General features: G+C 41.9%; 1 protein-coding gene across 3 annotated transcripts in view; it reads left to right on the forward strand.

The window, feature by feature from the left end:
- rusc2 (RUN and SH3 domain containing 2) overlaps positions 1 to 21,109 on the forward strand; it is a 41,916-nt gene that overhangs the window by 15,606 nt on the left and 5,201 nt on the right. The window contains exons 2-9 of one of the 3 annotated variants that reach the window (XM_078251431.1): positions 3,602 to 5,348; positions 7,203 to 7,770; positions 14,965 to 15,660; positions 16,349 to 16,564; positions 16,869 to 17,042; positions 18,616 to 18,692; positions 19,548 to 19,722; positions 20,544 to 20,649. In XM_078251431.1, coding sequence (XP_078107557.1) covers positions 3,789 to 5,348; positions 7,203 to 7,770; positions 14,965 to 15,660; positions 16,349 to 16,564; positions 16,869 to 17,042; positions 18,616 to 18,692; positions 19,548 to 19,722; positions 20,544 to 20,649 — 3,572 coding nt within the window. In that variant the 5' untranslated portion in view covers positions 3,602 to 3,788. The remainder of the gene's footprint in view (positions 1 to 3,601; positions 5,349 to 7,202; positions 7,771 to 14,964; positions 15,661 to 16,348; positions 16,565 to 16,868; positions 17,043 to 18,615; positions 18,693 to 19,547; positions 19,723 to 20,543; positions 20,650 to 21,109) is intronic. The other 2 variants (XM_078251432.1, XM_078251433.1) reach the window with 2 other exon arrangements.

The raw sequence follows: 21,109 nt of genomic DNA on the forward strand, positions 1-21,109 counted from the left end.
AAGTTTTCCTCTGTCAGTAAATACAAGAAATGGTGAAGTAACATACTGGTGTGAAGCTCTAGTATTGATCATTTTGTCTTCCCGGTAACATTCATGAAAGCATCCCTCGGCACACTGTACATAAACAAATAAAATGATGGAGGCCATACTACACAGTATTGTGTTAAAGTGAAATTTCCTTGTGGCTGAACTCGGTGGCTTGTGTCGCTGACCCAGAAACTCTTGGAGAGTCAGACTGGTTTGGGCTGCCTCTTCATAAAACCATGGCAGATTAGATGGGACTGCTATTTTGTGACAGACAGAGAATGAAAGGGGTGTGTGTGTGTGTGTGTGTGTGTGTGTGTGTGTGTGTGTGTGTGCGCGCTGACTGTGTTTCCCTACGTATTTTGTCTGCAGCAGTCTTGCTTACAAAGCTCTCTGCCAGCAAATAACAGAGCAAACGGTTTCATCCTCTGTGGAAAACACACATACATTCACTTTAAAATCCTTTTGATTAAAACCAAAATACTTAAGCCAATGTCCATGACATTTGCTTTAATGTAGTCATATACCATATTAATGTGTCAAAACTCATTGAAGTCATGTACTAACATTACGTTCTCTCTACAAGGATATCCACAAGAATAGTTAATAAAAAAATGAATAAAGCCAAAGGAAGTGAGACAAAAGAAACCTCAGGCAGTTCTGATAGCTGCCTATGTTAATGTCCTCCCAACACCAACTGTCTAGTCTGAACTCGCATTACACAACCGAGCCTGCCTGACCGTGAGGCTAATACCTTAAACCAATTTTAGTCTCCCTTGTTCTAGTCTCTGGTGTTAACATTACCTGCACTCTTCATCAACCATTAAGCTAATCTTAATAATGTCACTTTCCCCTGACAGGAGCCATCAGACTTCAGATTTTTTTGGGATGTGATTTAAGGGAATACATGTCTGAAAATATATCTACTACTGGCTTTCGGCTGTTAATTGCAGTCGTGTACTTTGTTGTTATGTAACAAGAAGATCTCTTACTCCCTCCGTGATGTCAGCTCACTCAAGCAGTAATAGTGGAATATCAGGCTTTTTCTGGCTGTTACTACATAATCAATACAAAATGGACCTGTTTATAGTAACCTCGTAGAATAATAATAATAATAATAATAATAATAATTTTATTTGTACAGCACCTTTTTAAAACAAAGTTACAAAGTGCTTTAAATGATTAACACAGTTTTACACAGCATTTCAAGACTACAGATTATAACAAAGTAAATACGTGTAGTTTCAGCAATATTTTAATTACTCCTACGGTCTGTGTGTCAGAGAAGGAAAGTTGTTTAGCAATGTTGTTTGTGATTCAGATCATAATATTCTTGACACCTAAAATAGTTATCGATCCCCAAAGTCATTCTGGTCTTATCAATGATATGCGTTCTGTGATTTTCATGCAAAGTGTAGGAGTGATACTGTATCTGAGCACCAGGAGCTAAGAATAAAATAAATCTGCATGTTGAATATGAATTTAAAAATGCTATCCCAACAGCTATCATGAGGTGCCACTGAACAAGGCAGCTGCTCCAGTGAAGCATGAAATATACATTTTATTAGAAGTTCTTTTTATATCATGACGAATGAAAATAATAGCTGTTTTGTTTCTATAATTTATCAATCCAAAATACAAAAAAAAGTAAATATCTGTGAAAGTTCATACATGTCTGCCTGCAGCAGGGGGTTGCGGGCAGCTGTGAGATAAAAAGGTTGAGCTCCACCTCTGTGTAGGTGAAGCTGAAGCCTCCCAGACAGCAAAAGCCCTTCCAGTCCCCTGTTTTAAAAAGGTCATTTGTCAAGAGTGGCATCTCAGTTATTACCCTGCTCCTAAGCAAACCTGTCCCACCCTACTAACATTTAGACTGGCAGTCTGCAGATTTAGCTGGCCTTACTCTTCTCTTTATTTAGCAATAAAAATGATGAAGCAGGGCTCACTGTGCACCTTGTTATTGTGCTCGTAAAGGTCTCATCAGCATTTGCACTCGCACATTATTATCCATGTGAATCTGTATTTGTACATTATAATGTATTGTAATGTCACTTTTTGGCTTGGCTCCTGCCTTCTGCTGATTTTTCTTTCTTTTCTTTTTTAACTCTCCTCCCAAAATTTCATTTCAAATTTGCTTTTAATCGACCTACTGTATCTGGGATTATGTTTTACTAAGCAGATATAATAGAGGGATTGCTCTAAATCTTAGTAAGCACTAGTCTGGTCCAGGTCATCATCCGATTGAGAGCTAACTTTTATTCCTAATCCGACTCATAATCTACTTTATAATATATTACTGGAGAAAAGACATAGTAAAGAAGTATGAAATAACTTTGCAACAGAGATATCCATCCATCTAAGAACAGTTGCACTGACAACGGATATTTATTTCCACATTCATTTTTAGAAACCACCATTAACACATGGTGAGGAAGATTGTCAGTGTGTCCCAGCTGTTAAAATGCATGTCATACTGCATGTAACATTGTGTGACACCCAACATTGTCACTGCAAAACAAAGCTTTATGAGTTCCGTGTAGTTTTAGATAAGGGAGCGAGGGAAAGGCTGATGGAAAAAATGACTTTCAACATAGTCATTAGTCAACATCTGCATCTTGTAACAATACAGAAAGCATCTTGGAAAAGGTAGTCTTAACTGTAAGAAACACAAGCACTTAATGCCACCAGCATGAGATAGAAGCTATTATTTTCCTGGCCTAATGGCTGTAATTGCACCAAAGTACTACACCTAATTTTTATATTGACATTTAAAACCACTACATGTCACACCTCAACAGCAGCCAGCGTATCATTATCTGTGTTATTTTTATTTTCGTTTAAGGTGCAATAGATGATTGTGAGGGAAACCGTTACTGTGCCCTGTGTGTATCGGTATGTGTGCAAATGGGGATGAGTTCATGGCCCTGTTTAAGAGTCAGCTGCTTGGTCTGTGTGTAGGTGGAGCTCACTGTTTCCAATTCACATGGTGCTGACTCACCCTGCTCAGTGCACAGATGAGACTAGAAGGATATAGTTCTGTACTGTTACTTTAGCTATTTTAGATCATCTTATTTTGGTGAACTTCACTTAACATTTTTTTATTCGCTCATGGAAACAGACAAATATTATTATCGAACCATGAATGATTTGCTATATCACATTACATATCCATGATCGGAAAAGGAGCTGGATGAAGAGAAAAATCTTATTTTAGCAGCCCCTTTCTCAAACATAATATCTTGTGTCTCATTATTTATTTTTTCTTGGGTGTTTAATGTCTTTTGACACAAGTAATTAATGAGATGACAAGAAGGGACTCATTTGCCATTAAAAACACAATGAGGAATGTAATAGAAACAAAAGTCTTGGCCGTGTTTATTTGTCTCAACTGAGGTTAAAACGTAAAAATTATATTTGTGAGCATATGTCGTCTTATTGATCATTCTCTCACTCTATTTTCCGCACTGTCTCTACGTGATTTTTATAAGACCATGTAGCCTCGAACCTGTGTGTGCTTTGGTGCCTGCATTTGCCTACTCCTATAACGTCTCTCCTCTCTCTATCTCTTTGTATTTTCCAGATGTACCACTCTGACCACGGTGTTGACTTCCCCGACCTCTCCTTTCAAATCCCTGGCAGCCCTGCAGAGCTGGGCCCAGCAAACGCAGAGTGAACCCAACCTTCAACAAATCACACATCTACCTTCCCCTTCACCCACACAGGGCCTCCCTCTGCTCCAGTCCCACCCCCCTTCCTCCTTCTGGACCATGGACAGCCCTCCTAAGCTGTCAGGCGAGACCCTGATCGTGCATCACATCCCCCTGGTGCACTGTCAGGTGTCTGGCGGGCGGAAGGGTGACTGCGGGGGCTCGTTGAAGAGGAGCAACCCGTTTATCCCACCGGAGAACCTGGGCTTGAGTCGCACCACTTCCCTTCCTGAGAGAGATGTTCTTCAGAGAGAGGCACTCCTCTACAGCAGCCTGATCCAGACCTCAAGTGGCTCCTGGGACTCCCGCAAAGGGGGAAAAGAGAGAAAAGTTGGCGGGAGAGGAGGCAGCACAGCAAGTGATGATTCATCATTTACCTCGAGCAATTCAGAGGACCAGTTGATCACGGCTCACACTTTACCCAGAGCCAAACCGAGGAACAGGAATCCGTTACGTCATAATCCATTCCTGCTGAATACTGAAGACGAGGATGAAGAAGAAGAGGAGGAGGATGGTGATAACCTCAGTGGTTACTTTGAAGACTCCTCTTTTCACCTCCACAGTGACACTAACTCTGTCCACGATGACGGGATGACTCCTTTCCACTTACACGGCCTTGGCTTTGCTTCTGAGCCCTTTATGTTGCACAGGTCAGTGGGTGGAAGCAGTAGGGAGTCCCTAAGGGCAGTAGCCTCGGATTTCTCCACCCACCTGGAGGACCTGGACATTCTGGGACTGGACAGCCAGCTGCGCCACGGCAGCAGCGGTTCCAACATGTCCATGGATTGTGGAGAGCAAGACTGGGGCGATTACGATGGAGAAGATAAGGATGATCCTATGAAGTGTGGGCGAAGCTCCTCCAGCTCCTCCACACAGCACTGCTCCTGCTGTGCACTCTGCCAGAACTACCCTCAGCACTTCCCTGAAGCCTTCACAGAGCCTTTCTCAGAATGCCAGCAAGGCTACGGCAGCGACTCCTCTTGCAACAGCTCCGACGGCGTGCTCGTGAACTTCAGCGCCATTTACAACAAGTTGAACAACAGTATTCCGGAGAAGCCACCGGTCTCTGGGCACACCAACCTCAACAGCTCTACTGACCACTCCCGCACCTCGTCTGTTTCTGATCCACCAGGAAACAAGCGAGACTCAACTGGAGGGGCTTTCTATTTGGACCTTCACACATCCCCAACTGAACCTCCCTTATCACAACTGCAACCCTCCTGCCTGGGCAGCACCTTCCCTCTCATCCGTGAATCGCACCTGTCCACCTCCTCCATCTGTTCCTGTGCCGTGGAGCACCAGGGGGCTCTTGACCTCGACGCCAACTGCAACTCCTACCACCCTCCACATTCTGGATCGTCCGGAGACCTTGCTTCCTGTGTGCAGAGTCAGGCACGCCTGGTTGTCGCCACCCAGAACTACTACAAATTGGTCACCTGCGACCTGTCGTCCCAGTCGTCCCCAAGTCCCGCAGGCTCCTCGGTCAACAGCTGCTCCGATGAGCACAGCAAAGGCAGCCCCACTCCGACCCAGCCCAACGAGTACTTTCTGTTCAGGCAGAGAGCTGATGAGCTGGGCGTGGAAGAAGAACAAAATGAAGAAGATGAAGAGTCCTCTAGGGTGAGTGGAGAATCCTACCACACTACTAGTTTTAACAATTTGTATTCCATCTGACAGGATGCTTTATTGGCTCCACAGCGTTCATGAAAATGGCTAATATCATATGCACAGGTCCACGCTTAGTTAATTTACCGTACATATTTATTTTAATTAAAATGTTGTATTTCATGCATTTGATTGATAAAATCTCACCCCTAAATTACGCAGCATACATTGCATGATAAAATAAAATTACCGACACCAAAATTCAGGTATCATATTGGCATTGTAAAACATTTCAAACAATACCTAGCGCTAATAATGACATTATAATATATCATGAAATCATATATCTCTATTTATGTGTTTGTAAGATTACACAAAAAATACTCAAATTGATGTTCACCTTTGATCACAACAAACACTCAAACAAACTCTCCTGTTGTCAGTGTGCTTAATGTTAATGATCAGAAACTCACAGAAAACTTGGCCTTCCTTTGGTGCAGTTAATCTCTGTGCAAAATAGTGCCAGCTAATTGTCTGTAAAACAGGACACAGACAAAATTAGGGCACAATAATCCTTGGAAATGAACAGATTTTGCTTGTTATGTGCAGCATTTGTTGCAAGGTAGAACTGAATAGTTTTCATTTAAAGAAGTCAGATGATTATATAATGTCATGAAAATCAAAATAATAATACATTTTTTCTCTCACTCAATTTTTACTTCAGTTATTTTGTATCTTAAAAAACACAGCTTGCTGTGGGCGGTATGCATAATTAATGTACAAGTTAAGGCAGTACATCAAGTTAATTTACACCATCAAGTAATTGTTTCTTAGTTAAGTAATACAAATACAGTCTGAGTAGGGAAGGCAAGTAAAACAATAAAATAGCAAGCATAGATAAAGCATACTGTAGCTAAAAGTTATTTGGTCAAATTACATCCGACTCAACAAAGAAGGGGGTAATCATAGAATATATATATATATATATATATATATATATATATATATATATATATATATATATAATATAGAGAGAGAGTTACAATAAGTGCTTTCAACCATGTGGTACACCCCCACAAAGGACATCAATTTCATCAAATATGCTGATCTACTTCATGCATAAATTTAGAGACAATAGGGGAAAGAGTTACAGAGTTTTTTTTTATTTAACGTTTATATTTTATGGGCCAAGATGCAGTATGAACAGATGAGTTTTCAGTCTGCGACGGAAGATGTGCGATATGAGTTTCTGCTGTCCTGATGTCAATGGGGAGTTCGTTCCACCATTGTGGAGCCAGGACAGCAAACAGTCAAGACTTTGTTGAGCGGTAGCCAGGCACCCTTTGTATTGAGGGAGTAGGAAGCTGATTGTCAGTAGCAGAGCGTAGTGGACAGGCTGAGATGTATGGTTTAACAGGAAACGGTTAAACCATACATGTGGATGTAGGATGGGCCCGAGCCCTTTACAGCACGATAGGCAAGCACCAGTTAAACTGCCAACTAAACTGCAGGCTCTGTGACAATGACAATTACCCTGAACCTAAAATAGCCATGGCACTGGTATTAGTCTGGCATTGGCTCACTTTAGAACACAGCCACTGTCTGGGGTTATCTGATATCATGTCTGAGGATTATTTTAGTTATATGTAGAGCTGAAGGATATTAGTCAGTAACAGTGCCACTGTGTCAAAGCAAAACTGCCGTAAAGGCAGTTCAGGACATTGGTTTGCTGTGGATTTGTTGTCCTGAAGATTATTTAAGAACCATTTTAAGTAATTTCACCTCTAAACCATAGTTTGGTAATGTGATTTATCTGATAAACTATTTTTGACTGTTGTGTTCTTTCTTTCCTTATTTCTCCTCATTCAGCGAGATGACGATGATGATGATGAGGATGAAGAGGACGAGGAGGAGAAGAAGAAGAATCAGCAGGCAGCTGGTGGAGCTGAAGCGGCTCCTGCCGTGATTGAAGGCCAGGTGTACGTCAACATCTCCCCCCCTCTGGTTGGCCAGGGTGTTATTGGAGCCTCCTCAGGAAGCCGTCCCCGTTCTCGCAGCTACGACCGCAACCTGGACAAGTCTCCATCTCCTCGGCTCGGATCTCTGGAGCGTATGTTGAGCTGCCCAGTCCGGCTCAGCGAGGGCGCCGCCCCGACCCCGACCGCGCCTCCTCCTCCACGAGTCACCTCCTTCGCAGAGATCGCGAGAAGCAAACGGAAAAATGGAGGTTCGCCGTCGCTGAAGGCAGCTGCAGACCCTTTCTCCTCCACTTACTCCACCCACTCCCACTCCTCTGTGGATTTCTCTCCGATCCTAGAGCAGCATGTGGAGGTTGACAGTCACAGCCTGTCACCTGTACCCTTTACCAGATGTTACAGTCAAGGGAGCATTGAGCGACACCTGGAGGGGGCGAGGGAGACCAGGGCCAAGGCTGAAGGTACGTCGCCTCTTACTAGATTTATTTATTGGTTTATTTAACAGGGAGAGTGCATTGCTGTAAGTGCACCAGAGTTAGCTAAGAGGCTATTTTTTAATCCCTGGACAGATGTTATGAAGTCACCCTTTATACAAAATGGAGTGAAGGTAGCGCCACAGATACAACCACAGGCCTAAAGCCCCACAAATGGGCAGGGGAACTCCAAAATAAGATGTCAGAGACACGGCCCTGACATATTTATAGCTTCAGACAGTCGTTAAGTCTAACAGCTGGAACACACCGCACGCGTAAGCATCTCGTATAGCAGCTATTTTTATTTCAGCACCCATGTCAGCGAATCTGTTCTACCACACCGGGCGCGTAGGCCCGCACGCTGCAGCGATAGTTTTGGCGTCTCCTCTATTTCTTGCGCGATACACGAGCGTATGTGTCAAGCCAGGCAGGTAATCACATACAGGAAGACCCCAGTGCAGCCGGATATTTCGCCAAAATAAACACATTTCAAAATAAAACAGCCAGGTTTATGGTGATTTTGGTTGTCTTGACTTCTCACAGTGAGACACGCGATCAGGCACACGGAGAGAGAGAGACACACAAACACACACACAGCCGCATATAGGCTACAATTACCACAGTTTTCCCCACTCATCCTGTCTCGTTCAGAGAGAGCGAGAAAGAGAGAGAGAGAGAGAGAGGTGACTGGCGCGTAGAAATACACGTCCGGTTTGAATGGCCAGGCGCACAATCGGGCGCGTATCTTCGCTATGCGACACTTAGCGCGTGCGATGTGTTCCAGCTGTAAGGTGTTCGCAAGCAGCAGCGTTAACATGAACCTGGAGTTGTGTTTCTGTCCAACGGATGAGTGGAAGTCAAACATTTACTATCCTTTTAGCTCAATCAATCCATTTTTTATTTGTCACATGTATTCGTAGGTATAATGTAGGGTATAATTGCAGTGAAATGTAATCCCATCAGCTCCTTGGACTTGTGCATGATCATAAAGCAGAATGTGGCTTTTGAATATAGCTCACCAACTCCTGAGGAGGAAAGAAAAGAAAAAAAAGCTTCTTAGAGCTACAGAGTGGGATGATGATGATGACTCACTGTGGGCTCGTCACTCCAGGCGACACCTTTCATATTATACATTTGATTTGATTCTTTGTTAAGATAAAAAAAATACTTATGAGTGAAGCTTTAAAATTACAAACTGTACAATCTGTTAGAGACCATTAATATTTGTCGATCAGTGCATTCACCACAGTCTGCTTTTCTTGCTTCTTCTACTTCTGCTTCAATTACAAATTAGTAATTGACTTTAATTGGCCTTATTTGAAAATATGACCTGCCATGTGGCTGCACTGGAAAAATAAGTCACTCACCTATTCGCTGAATTTATCTACGTACAATACAGTATTGTTGTTTAATGTTGTTGTTTTGGTGTTGGTTGAATAAAAGAATATTGAGTCTCAAGAACATACTGCAGAGTGTAGGGAAACAGGAATTGTATATGTGATTAATGCATCAAAATAGATATAGAAAGGCAATGTGTCATTCATTTAACAACGTTTAACAAAAACGTCCATTATTACTGTAACATTCTGCATTGCCTTACTTTGTACATGCAACAGATCATAGAGTAATATACAAAAAGAAAATAACACCCAGTATGTCAAATTAAATTCTTCATTGCATCATTCAGACTTACACAAACATCTCCATAATAAACGTATTTGTGGGAGCGTTACTTCACTTTTTGGACATTTTGTATGCTGTGTCTGTGGTTGTATGATATGTGTATGGGGTTTTTTTTCTGTATGTTTAGACATGCTTTGTCTGTGTGACAAAATACCTTTGTGGCAGCATGTATGGATGTGTAGAGCAGAGTGATGCAGAGTGTGTATCCTCAGCTTTAGAGGTAATGAGTGGTTGAAGTGGGCCAAACGTGCTCTGAATAACAATCCGGTGAGAGAGGAGATAAAGGTGCAGAGAAACCCCCCGCTGAGCTCTCCATCAGCATACTGAGCTGCGTGTGCGTCTGCTGTGTGTGAATGTGTGTGTGGGGCTCTGTTTTATTTTTATCTAGAGAACCTGTACGCATAAAAACAAGGGAGGGTCGAAGAAAGTTACAGAAGCCTCTTCATGCTAATGGTGTCTTCTCTCTTTGCTGTCGTGTCATTGACAGGTGCTTGGACTTTAATCATGTTTATGGTTTATGGGGACGAGAGGTGATTAACTTTTACAAGATTGGTAAACAAACAATCCTGCATGACATCATTTTTTTGTTTCCCAAAATGTGACTCAGCAGCCCCGACTGCCAATTGCAGCATGGACACCAGTAGCAGCTGCCATTGTTTGTACATGAGGAAGTAATTAATTGGTGTTAAAATTCTACAAATAACACCTTTTGAAATATCCAGTGGAGTCAGTTAGTGGCAGCAGAACAGCACTCAGTAATAACAAAACATGATGTTATTGTGTTCCTGCCACATCCTGACCTCTCTGCAGAGGGAGACAGATGAAAGGCTACTTTTCCTAAAACAATATATCTTTATTGTAGTAATCATAGAGTCAAACAAGCTTGAAACAATACCCCTTCAGAAATACTCTGAGTAGTTTGGTGAAATAATAAATCAAAGTACAGAGAAGTTAAATATGTACATCATGAAAAAAAAGTACTGAGTAATTAAACTCCTTGAGTTGATATATAAAGTAGATAAATATATAAAGGACTGTGTGCTGTAAACGTACAAAAACTTTAGGGAAATCATAAGCCATAATCCAGATCAAGATCACAATCAATGGAAAAAGATGTCCCAGTGCTGCCTACAAAGGGATCTCTGGGAAGTGCATTTCTGAAACACCACAAATTATTTAGTATCAAAGATGTCACCAACATGAAAATAAAGAACATGTATCCCGAGGAAAAACATTGTAGTTCTTGGGAATAAAATCATGTCCAGGCGAGTGCACGAGGCCATGGGAACACCTGAGGAAGACTGTCGGTTTGTAACAACAGCACACATAGAAGCAGGGTCATGGTGACTAACACAATATCTGTTAAACCCTAATTCAATTAGATGACAACGTTTTCAGCCCATATGTCGCGCTCTCACCCTTCATCAAGGTTCCAGACACTGATGAAGTCTGGAGGACCCTCAAACTGTCCGTCATATAATTTGATTAAACAGTGGAATGGTTTTCTCTGTAGATTGCAGAATCATTTTATTGGAAGACTTTTTGCATGGAAGCACTACCATGATCGGTTTGGAGCACCACCATCACCTTATGAAGCTCAATCTAAGCTGCCTGCTGTGTGTGTGTCTGGGTTAGATAAACACACATATGCAAACAGTGAGTTCTTGGAATTCCATTGGAATGAGACCAGGGACAGTTAAAAGTGAGTGCACCATGAGAGGAATGTCCTTTTATTAGTGCTGTCAGTTAAACGTGTTATTAACGGCGTTAACGCAAACCCATTTTAACGGCATCAATTTTTTGAGATTAACGTTCTTTTTGGCCTAGCAAACGTTGTATTTTTTTTCACATGCTGTTGCAACAACTAGTAACGTTATAAAAACTACAACACCACACCAGATCTAGCTAGACCGGAAACAAAACAACAGGCACGCTGCACACACTTGTTTGGGCTTGCGAGCCGGCCAAAGAGTAGTAGGCTAACGTTACGTTTTGAGTGGCTGGCGAGCGCGAGATGCCGAAATGGATGCCAATAAGATTCTGAATGGAAAGTTTACTTTTAAAAAGTTACCAAATGGTTCCATTGACAAGACCAAAGTGATCTGTGTGTTTTTTGTCGTTGTGAACTGAGCTACCATCGCAGCACGTCCAGTCTGAAATACCACTTGATACCAAGCACACAGCTGATGCCAATTCTCCGCCCCCTCGTCAAAGCCAGGCGACAATGGATGACTTCAGACCATAGACTGTATATTAATATTAACAGTCTATGCTTCAGACAGAAGCACATGGATACCACAACTAAGAACAAACTTAAAAAAAAACATTTGCACAAAGCAAGCCGATCCACTTTTTCATGTTGATAAGAGCATTAAAATGAGAAAAAATCAGGATGTCAAGGATTTAGAATCGATAAAAATGTGTGATTAATTGTGATTAATTGCGAGTTAACTATGACATTAATGCGATTAATCGCGATTAAACATTTTAATCGTTTGACAGCACTACCTTTTTATACAAATTCAGCATGCTGTTATGGTGAGGTTTATTTAACAAACTATTCCTCCTTGGCTCCTTCAACTAATTGTTTAGACAAATCAGCTCAGAAAAAGAAGAGTTGGTGTCAGCTTTACCTTTTTGTAAAAGGGAACCGGTGTTAGTTTGTTTCTGGACAGATCCAAACCCCAGACAGAAGTCGTAAGTTCTTGGTAAAAAAACAAAGACAAAAAAACGAGAGAGAGAGAGAAATCAGGTGTGATCTTGTAATACTGACTAAAGAAATTGAGTCCGCAAATATAAATGAAAACGCTAAGTTTTGACTTTAAAGCAAAAAATGGATAAAGATCACTGCTTCCAACATCTAAAATGTGAATGCTTGCTGGTTTTCTTAGTGTTCTATAATAGTAAACTGAATATCTTTGGGTTTATAAAGAACATTTTCTAGGAAATTGTGATGGCATTTTCTTTTTTTCTAACCTTTTATACCAAGACTTAATGATTAATCTATTAATAATTAAATAATCTACAGAGCTACAAAATAATCTATCGCTATATGAGACAAAGACCCTGAAGAAGGCCCAGTCAGTCCTGGCTGATATAAGCCCCCCCCTGAACAGCTAATTCATGTTGTTGCCGTCTGGCCGCAGATTCTGTCTGCCTAAATGCAGGACAAACAGACTCAAAAACTCTTTTGTTCCTGCTGCTATAGGGTTTGTTAATAATTCAATGTGAGACATGGACTTCTGTGTAGTATGTATCTATTTGTGTCCTCTATTGATAGTGTCTGTTGTTTGTATGGCTTATGTGTTGTTTATGTTGCATTCTATTGCTGCACAACGAATTGCCCCTCGGGGATAATAAAGACTCCTTGACCTTAATTGTTGGTCGAGGCCCTAATTATCGTATTCTCTCTCTAGATTTTCAAGAAAAGAAAAACAATGTAATGTAGTAAAACAAAATAGATGTATAACACATATGTAACAGTTGGATGTATTGCTTTTTCTTTTTTCACAGTGCACCAGTTCAGGCGCTAAAACAAAAGAGCATTTCCCCACTTGCTTTATGTCGTTCAATAGTGGTTTGTTAGTTGACTGGAGCAGTGAGACTGAGGAAACAATGACAATATGGAAGGCAGGGGAAAGATTGATATAGACATTTGAGGATATAGGTCATCCCTAAGAACAAGGTCTTACACATACCTCAAACATCCTCTTCAGTTCCTAACACTGTATTCATATAGACTGTGATGATTTAAGATTGGGAGGCTGTTCAGCATCTCGGTACATGTATTATTCATCAGACTTCACTTGAGTCAGCTGCGTTGTTTCACCGCAGCGTGCAAGCCTCTTAAAAAGCCTTTGGGAAGCAGCTTGCTCGCTAATGATGCTAACATGGAGCGCGGTGTTGCAAAGGAAAAGCATCGCTGTCTAATGGATTCAAATGTGAAAGAGGAGACGAAGAGAAGAGAGGAGGCAGGGAAGAAGCTGATGGAAAAGGGAGAGCGAAGAGGTGGGTGTGGAAAGAAAAAGAGAGATGAGGAAAAAGGAAAGAAATGGCAATTAGAGGGATGACGGAGCAGATGCAAGAGAGACAGAGAAGGTGTGTTTCTATCCTCCATCCCCAGTGGGAGCTCAGGCCTGCTGGGTGGGTAGTGTTCCTCCCTCCTTCCTCCTTCATCATGTTTATACAGTAGCTCAATGTTGCCCTCTGTAGCCGTGAGACGTCACTGCACCCAGCTCAGGTGGCATCAGTGGGCTGTCCTTACAGTGACAAACAGCTTGCGCAACACCGTCAACGTCACACACGCTTCTGTCTGTCCTACACTGCACTGGATCTAGGAAGACACACACAGTAAAACCATAGACTGTATATAAAACACACAGTGATACTGTGTCAGAGAAGAAGTGCAGAAAAGGCTTCTCTTCGCTGGTGTCTCTCCTGACGCAGTGCCTTCAGGTTTAGTCTTTGTGTGTTTCTCTGAATGTGTGTGTGTGTGTGCGTGTGTGTGTGTGTCCACATTGGTCTGTCAGAGCAGTGTTGTCTGTGATAAGGGCTGTTGAGCTTTGTGGCTCATGACTGGGCAGTTTTCTGTTTGTCTGTGTTTTTGGTTTCAATTCTAACCTTCATGTTTATACAGTTAAATGCTGAAAGGACAAAGAACTAATCATAATTATTTGTTTATAACACCGGTTCCAGTTTCAGAAATGTGAGGGTTTGCGTTGTTTCATATTATTGTAAATTGAAAATATCTTTCGGTTTTGGACTTGGTAGATTTAAAAAATGAACATACTTAGGCCTATCCATTGTACCTCTAAATTAAAGGTTCAGTTGACAACGTTTTTGAAAATAGCTTTTTGTCATATTTGCTAAAACTGTCACTATATCCTGACAGTAGCACATGAGACAGATAATCTGTGAAAAACGAATGTTCCTCTGCCTACCCCTAGTGTTAATAATGGCATCTGCATGAGATGTTTGTGACCCGGCCGCCATGTTGAAAACAGTCGAGCCAAAACCAAACTTTCTAATTTTACAGCCAAACAGTACTCTAAAATATGGAAACATTTGAGATGAGAAATAGGTAATGAAGTAACAGAATCTTGATCCATTTTGATCAGTTTGACCACAGTTCATGAACAGCGATTGACACTGTGTTAGAGACTCCTCGGCTCCGGTTGGTTGTTTTCCTTATGCCATTAGCAGCACCAGGAGGAGGCAGAGATTGTCAGGATATAGTGACAGTTAGTTATATGACAAAATTATTTTGTATAAAAGGTACCAACTGTAGCTTTGCAATAAATCCTACTGTCATGAAGGTTATAATGTTTGGTTTATGGTTACAGAGGTGATTGTGGCCTTGATTGCCTCTACTCTACATATTACTCTGTTAATTGTTGCTGTCAGAGACACTAATTTATTTATTTTTTTAAATGCTATTGGACATACAAAAACTAACCAGTTCTTTTCTCCGTGCCTGCTGTCCTTCTTGTGCTAATCCAGGTGGCCTCTCAAGTTCCTCAGACAGCCGCCCCGTGGTGGTCCGCTACAGTAAAGACCAACGGCCCACCACCCTCCCCATCCAGCCCTTCACCTTCCACCACCAGTTTGCCTCCAAACCCTCACAGCCCAAGCCTCTGCTGCCCCTACTCACAGGCTACGTCTCTGGGATGCAGGTCCGCTCCAACTCTGGCTCTGGTTCTGGCTCTGGTTCTGGCTCTGGAGGTCCGGTGGGGGAGGACAGTGAAGATGCAGCTGAAAATGTGTACAGGTACCAGGGGACTGCAGCAGCCCCTCCACCTGGATCAGTTCGACCCTCACCTCTCGGGAGCTACTCCCCCGTGCGGCTCCAGGGGGCGCCCAGCTCTGGGACCTGCTCCACCTGCACCCCAAGCCCTCAGCCGCAACACAGCCTCTCCTGCCCGCTTTCAGCTGGCCCCGGCCCCCTGCACACCCCGCCGACAGGAAAGCAGGGAGGGGGTTCAGTGGCGTTACCGTCTACCCCTCCACCTCCATCCCTGGGGGTGAAGAGAGGGATGGTGCCGCCAATGCTGCCAGCTGTGCAAGGACACTGTTTCCATCATGGAGCTCTGCCTAGTTTACCAACACTCAACAGTGACATGCTGAGCCCGCTGGGCTGTCTGGATTCTGGAAAGCATGTGGAGGGAAGCCAAGGATCTGGAACCAGGACACATAATGGTATGTTCCAAAAGAATTCTAGTATGTGCTTAAATATGTATTCAGAGGATGTTCTCACCAGAAAAATACTTTTGCTTTGAAAGCAAACTACTTTTTCTTTTAACTTTATGATTTTGGTTTTTCTTTCCTGTTTTGTTCATCTTTATCACTGTACTGCTTTCTTGCAACTATTGGTCTCTTGATGATAGAATCAGCAACATGTTTACATTAAGTCATTTGCATCTACCAGTCTAAGATCAGTGAACTCTTACAGCACAAGTATTTGTACATGGACAATTAATTAAAAACACCTGCTTTAAAATCACTTGTTGTGGTGCACATGAAGGAAAGTTTCAGCCCTCACTCATTCACACCAGTCCAGCCCCAAGAATGAAACGCCTCATCTTCACAGTGTCTTGCTGCTTTGATAAGACAACAGATGGCTGCTTGGGATTTCAGTTATATAAAAAGTTATTAAGTTCTGTGTAATTCAGTGTTAATGTAAGAAGCTAAGCTCTTGTACATTCTTACTATTGTCTGTTTCTGTTTCTTCTCTCCCTTCATGCATGGACTTAAACCTTCTCCTTCACCTAAACCTTCAACTTTTCCACTTGCCCTTCTTCATCTCTTTTTCTCCCATATATTTCACTTATCCTTTCTTTAACCCGACCACCAACCCCTTGATCATAACCCTAACACCTCCCCTTAGCACACCACCTCTCTCCACAGGCTCTCAAATGGAGGGAGTACCGTCGTCGAAACCCTCTGGGATTGGAGAGGGTCTCAGGGGGCCACTCTTCTGCAGGATCAGGCCCCCTCTCTGGTAACCTGGAATCCAGAAAAGGCGGGGGATCTCGACCTGTCAGACGGAACGTGTTCGATTTCCCTTCAGTATCCTCTGGCCCCACGCTGGGACGGCTCAATGGTGCTCATGATTTTACTGACAGTGTTGGAACGAATGCAGGATTATGAAGATGTTTGAAAAGTAGACTTGGATACTTAGTATCGTAGTATTTTTTAAAGAGTTCAAGGTGCAAAGAAAGCATTATCTGAGGGTAAAGTCACAAAAAAATGATTGCTGCAGGGTTCATCCTTGGAGAACAATTAGTAGAGGTTTATAAAAGTGTTGCTACAGTTGCATTCTTAAGGATCCTTAAGGGCTTCTTCTTACTAGGTGGTGTGTGTTTATATGTGTGTCTGATCATCACACGTTTGTTTGTGTGCCTCAGCAGTGGGCCAATCAACTAAGCTGCAGCAGATCTACAGCGACTTCCTGCCGGACTACTTCTCTCTGACCGAGAAGCCTCCGGAGGAGTTTTGCCTCTCCCCAGACGCATCAACTTCCTCCTCCACCTGCTCTTCCTCACAGTCCCACATCTCAGTGGACCTGACGCAGAAGAGAGGTGGGGCTGTGTGTGTGTGTGTGTGTGTGTGTGTGTGTTTGTTTGTTTCTTAGCGCTCATTGCATTGGTTCCCTGCTGTCTGTGAGTGTTGATGCAGTGTATTGGTCTCTTTTTTTACCACATTAACTTTTCCAGGAGCCTTATTAGGAACTCAGAAACTTAATGACTTTATTATATGCATTCAAGTGCAGAAAACTAGTTCCAATTATAGTCCCTGCATTAAAAAACGTTCTGCTTTGTCATCCGTGGTAGTACGTTCTCATGTCCAGGATGGGTTTTTACAGAACTGAACTTCACTGGCTGGTCAAACACACGCCTCTAGATTGGTACAACGTGAATACAGCGTTCCTTCAGACTGTAAGCAAGAACTGGTTGTAGAATAATTGGATTTTTTTGAGAATATTTGTAATGTAGTTGATATTAAAACAACAGCATGTAGCTGACTGCCATAGTATCAAAAAACAGATAAAAAATAAATAGAGATTTAACAAAAAAATCTCATCACATCACCTTACATGGTGTTTCTGAGGCACTCAGCCACATCTCGTGGCCTTACTCAGTGGCAGGAGTTGCTCAGTTGTCATGGAGATGATAACAGATGATCGTTTGATAAAGAGATGGTTCCAATGCAGCTACTATATATAGTAAGTTATAATTAGAATTGCCAGAAAGCCCTCAGCAGATTGGGTAGCCTTTCTGGTGTTTTCAGTCTCTCTTTTCACCTCTGTCCAATGTCCATTTCAGACCTTTTCATTTAAGCATCGCAGAACAATAAACATATACTTATAAACAAGATCACAATGACTTTGAGTTGCTGTCCTGTCCCCTGCAGGACAAGGTTGCATCTCAGGAAAACAAATCAGTTAGAGGGAGTTGTTAGTCATGATTTAGTTCCAGACTTCCTGTCTGTCTCTGTTACTGTCTCCATCTCTCTGCTTCTTTTTGGGGGTTTTGAATCCAAACTTTAATTCCTTTCTAATATGCTGTTGCATATACCATATGTCTTATTACGTTTGTGTTTAAAAACATAAGTCATGACATATAAGTCATGGTTTGTACTGTTGTATAAGTTTTTTTTCGAATACTAATGCCCCGCAGACAGAATCCGATAAAAATCACAGATTACAGTTTGGAAAATCACATTTCTGTTGACAAGCAGAAACGGGGGGTAAAATGATGTTGTTGGCAGGTGCTTAAATCAAGTGCCTCTCACTGCAGAAAGGCTACTTGACAGTGAGGAGTGTAATTCAAGGTCTCTTGAGGCAGCAGGTTGTCATATAATGAGCAGGTAGATCCTTCAGCTAGCTTAAAAGCTAGCAATTAATTCATGCAGATTGCAAGCGCAAAGACAGTGAAGGATACTGATAATGTGTGCTAAATTTGGACCTTAATGCCTCTCATGTCCCTGCAGGGGAGGTTAAAACAGAGAAACCAAATAGTACATACATAATACATACATACATAATATTACAACAAGAAAGGACACTTGCATAAAGTGACATTCATTGCAAAGACACTATTACTTGTAGCCGAAAATGATAATTGACAAACTCTTTCTTTATTCTTCCCTCAGGTTTGGTGAAAGCCGTAAACACAGCAGTGGATCTGATCGTGGCACACTTCGGCACCAGTCGAGACCCAGATGTGAAGGTAAAAGTTTTTGGTGGATCAGATTGATGACTACTAATGACTGATTGACTGCTAATACACCATTCTTCTCAAGATAACATGAGGGGTGATTCTACTGGCTGATTAAAGCTCACACAGCAAGATTTAGAGGCTATACTAGCCTTTGCACAACAATATATGAATACCACTTCAGTGTTGTAAAGTACAAAAGAACATAAACCTTTCAGATGGTAAGTTACATCAGATGGCGCCATCCATTTTCTCGCATCACCATTTGTCTTTGTCTTGTCTGGTTCAATTCATGCAACAGCAGCGATTAAGTTAGCGTATAAAATGTTCATTCAGCCTTCATCTTTAAAAGTATTTTGCCTTTTCCTAGGTGTGTATAGTGCATATGGATTCAAGCTTAGTGTCAGTCACATCATGTTTAGGACTCATATGTCCTTAAGATTATTTGAGGTATTTGACTTTAAAGTTATTTTATTAATTAGACAGCACATAAGCCATGGACCCACCACCACAAACATTTTCAGAAATGTATTTGGTCCCTTGTGACTTTTGCTTTCTTCACTGGCTTCAATCAGGAAACTGAATTACTGGCACATAATGTGTTAATTTACACAGAGCTGATAATTAATAAACTGGGCTGCAGATCCGTCTAATCCGGAGAACAAAAGGGCAGGCAAATACAGACTTATCACCAGTCATTGATATAGCACTTGTGCACACGTACTATATTTACTTTTCTTTATTATGACTATATGCTCGAAGGCAGGAAAAAAAGACCCACAAGATCCCACATTTTGCCTCACAATTCCCTGATTTGTTTCACTTTCATTTCCTTTATCCCCTAATGTTTTTCTGCAACCCTGCCAGGCTAAGCTGGGAAACAGCTGGGTGAGTCCCAACGTGGGTCACCTCATCCTGAAGTACCTTTGCCCGGCTCTACATGAGGTGCTGCAGGATGGCCTGAAGGCCTACGTACTGGACCTGATCATCGGACAGCGGCGTTGTCAGCCCTGGAGCCTGGTGGACGCCTCCACACAGCTGGGTGAGAACATCACACTGAGGGCCAGTTAAAATGGCTGCACATCAAAACGTTAGTGAGGCAGTGAGGAGTGCCTGTATCATGCTTAATACATGTTTAAATAACATCACAACCTGCAAAATCCACAGTAGACTCTGCATGTTTTCCATAACACACTGTCTTTAAAAATAAGCTACAACATGGTGAATGGTTGTTATTTTATATGTAGTAATGTTTCCCATCATTGTATTCAGCCTGGTCTCACAGAATTCCGTGAAATGATCACAAACTGTTAACACCGCATTACGTGGTGGTGACACGGAATGTGTGAATATTCTGTGTGGCCACCACGGAAAACAATGCCAAAGTAAAGTCAATGAGAAGATGACGTAGCATTAGGAGCGACTACGGTAGCGAGTAGTATGAAAGCCTGAAAATCCGCTTAAGGAGGTTGGTTGGGGTGGTGGATGGGTCAAACAACACAGGACTTTCACCCAGGAGACCGGGGATCGTGTCCCGCGTGTCACGTTTCCTAAACCCTTAAGGGGCCTTGTTCATTTCACGGAATTCTTCCGTGGGCCCATCACAGAATTTTTTGTGAGATCAGGTTGTTGTATTACATTTAAAAGGGTTTCCTGGTCAGGAAAGGCAACATATTTTCAAAAATGATAGCTGTATCATATTGGAGAAAAACAGTTCAAATGAAGTTTCTGCAGATGGATATCTGGTCAAATTTCACTGGTTCAGTAATAGTAACCAAATGAGGTAACAGGCTAGAGAACAATTAGCTGCTTATGGGTAACATATAACATAGTGAAGATGTGTTGTATGCTTGTCTCTGTCAGGCCCATCCACACGTGTTCTTCACAGCCTGTTCTCAAAGGTGAGCCAGTACTCTGAGCTCACAAGCCACAGCATGAGACTCAACGCCTTCATCTTCGGCCTACTCAAGTGAGTTATTTCTCTTTATCCCTGTTTTTACTGTCATTGTCATCCACATATTCTTTCCAGTGATGGTTCTCATCCTAGGGTCAGGATCTTTAAAGCAGCTATAATCAATAGTTTTAAACCAAAAACTAAGCTAAAAGAGAGTAAATATTAGACTTTCAGATTTACTCCCAGTGGAAAAAATAATTATGATTTGCAACGTCACATTCTTCTAGTAACTTGTTGCAAAATGACAAATAAAACCTGCATGTCGGTGTAAGTGTCTGCTAAGGTTTCCTGTTAAACTAAATGCTTTGTTACATACTATAACTGACTCATATTGTGTGTTTAAAAGGCATCTTGGTTCAGTCATGTTAGCTTATTATATTTTGAGAGACTTTATTCTACCAGATCAATTTCAAACCATGTCATTTTTGAATGATAGACTCAGTTGTGAGGAGAGTGATGGTGCATTTATGCTGCT

Source organism: Sander vitreus, chromosome 5 (assembly GCF_031162955.1).
Source record: "Sander vitreus isolate 19-12246 chromosome 5, sanVit1, whole genome shotgun sequence".
Taxonomy (NCBI): Eukaryota; Metazoa; Chordata; class Actinopteri; order Perciformes; family Percidae; genus Sander; species Sander vitreus.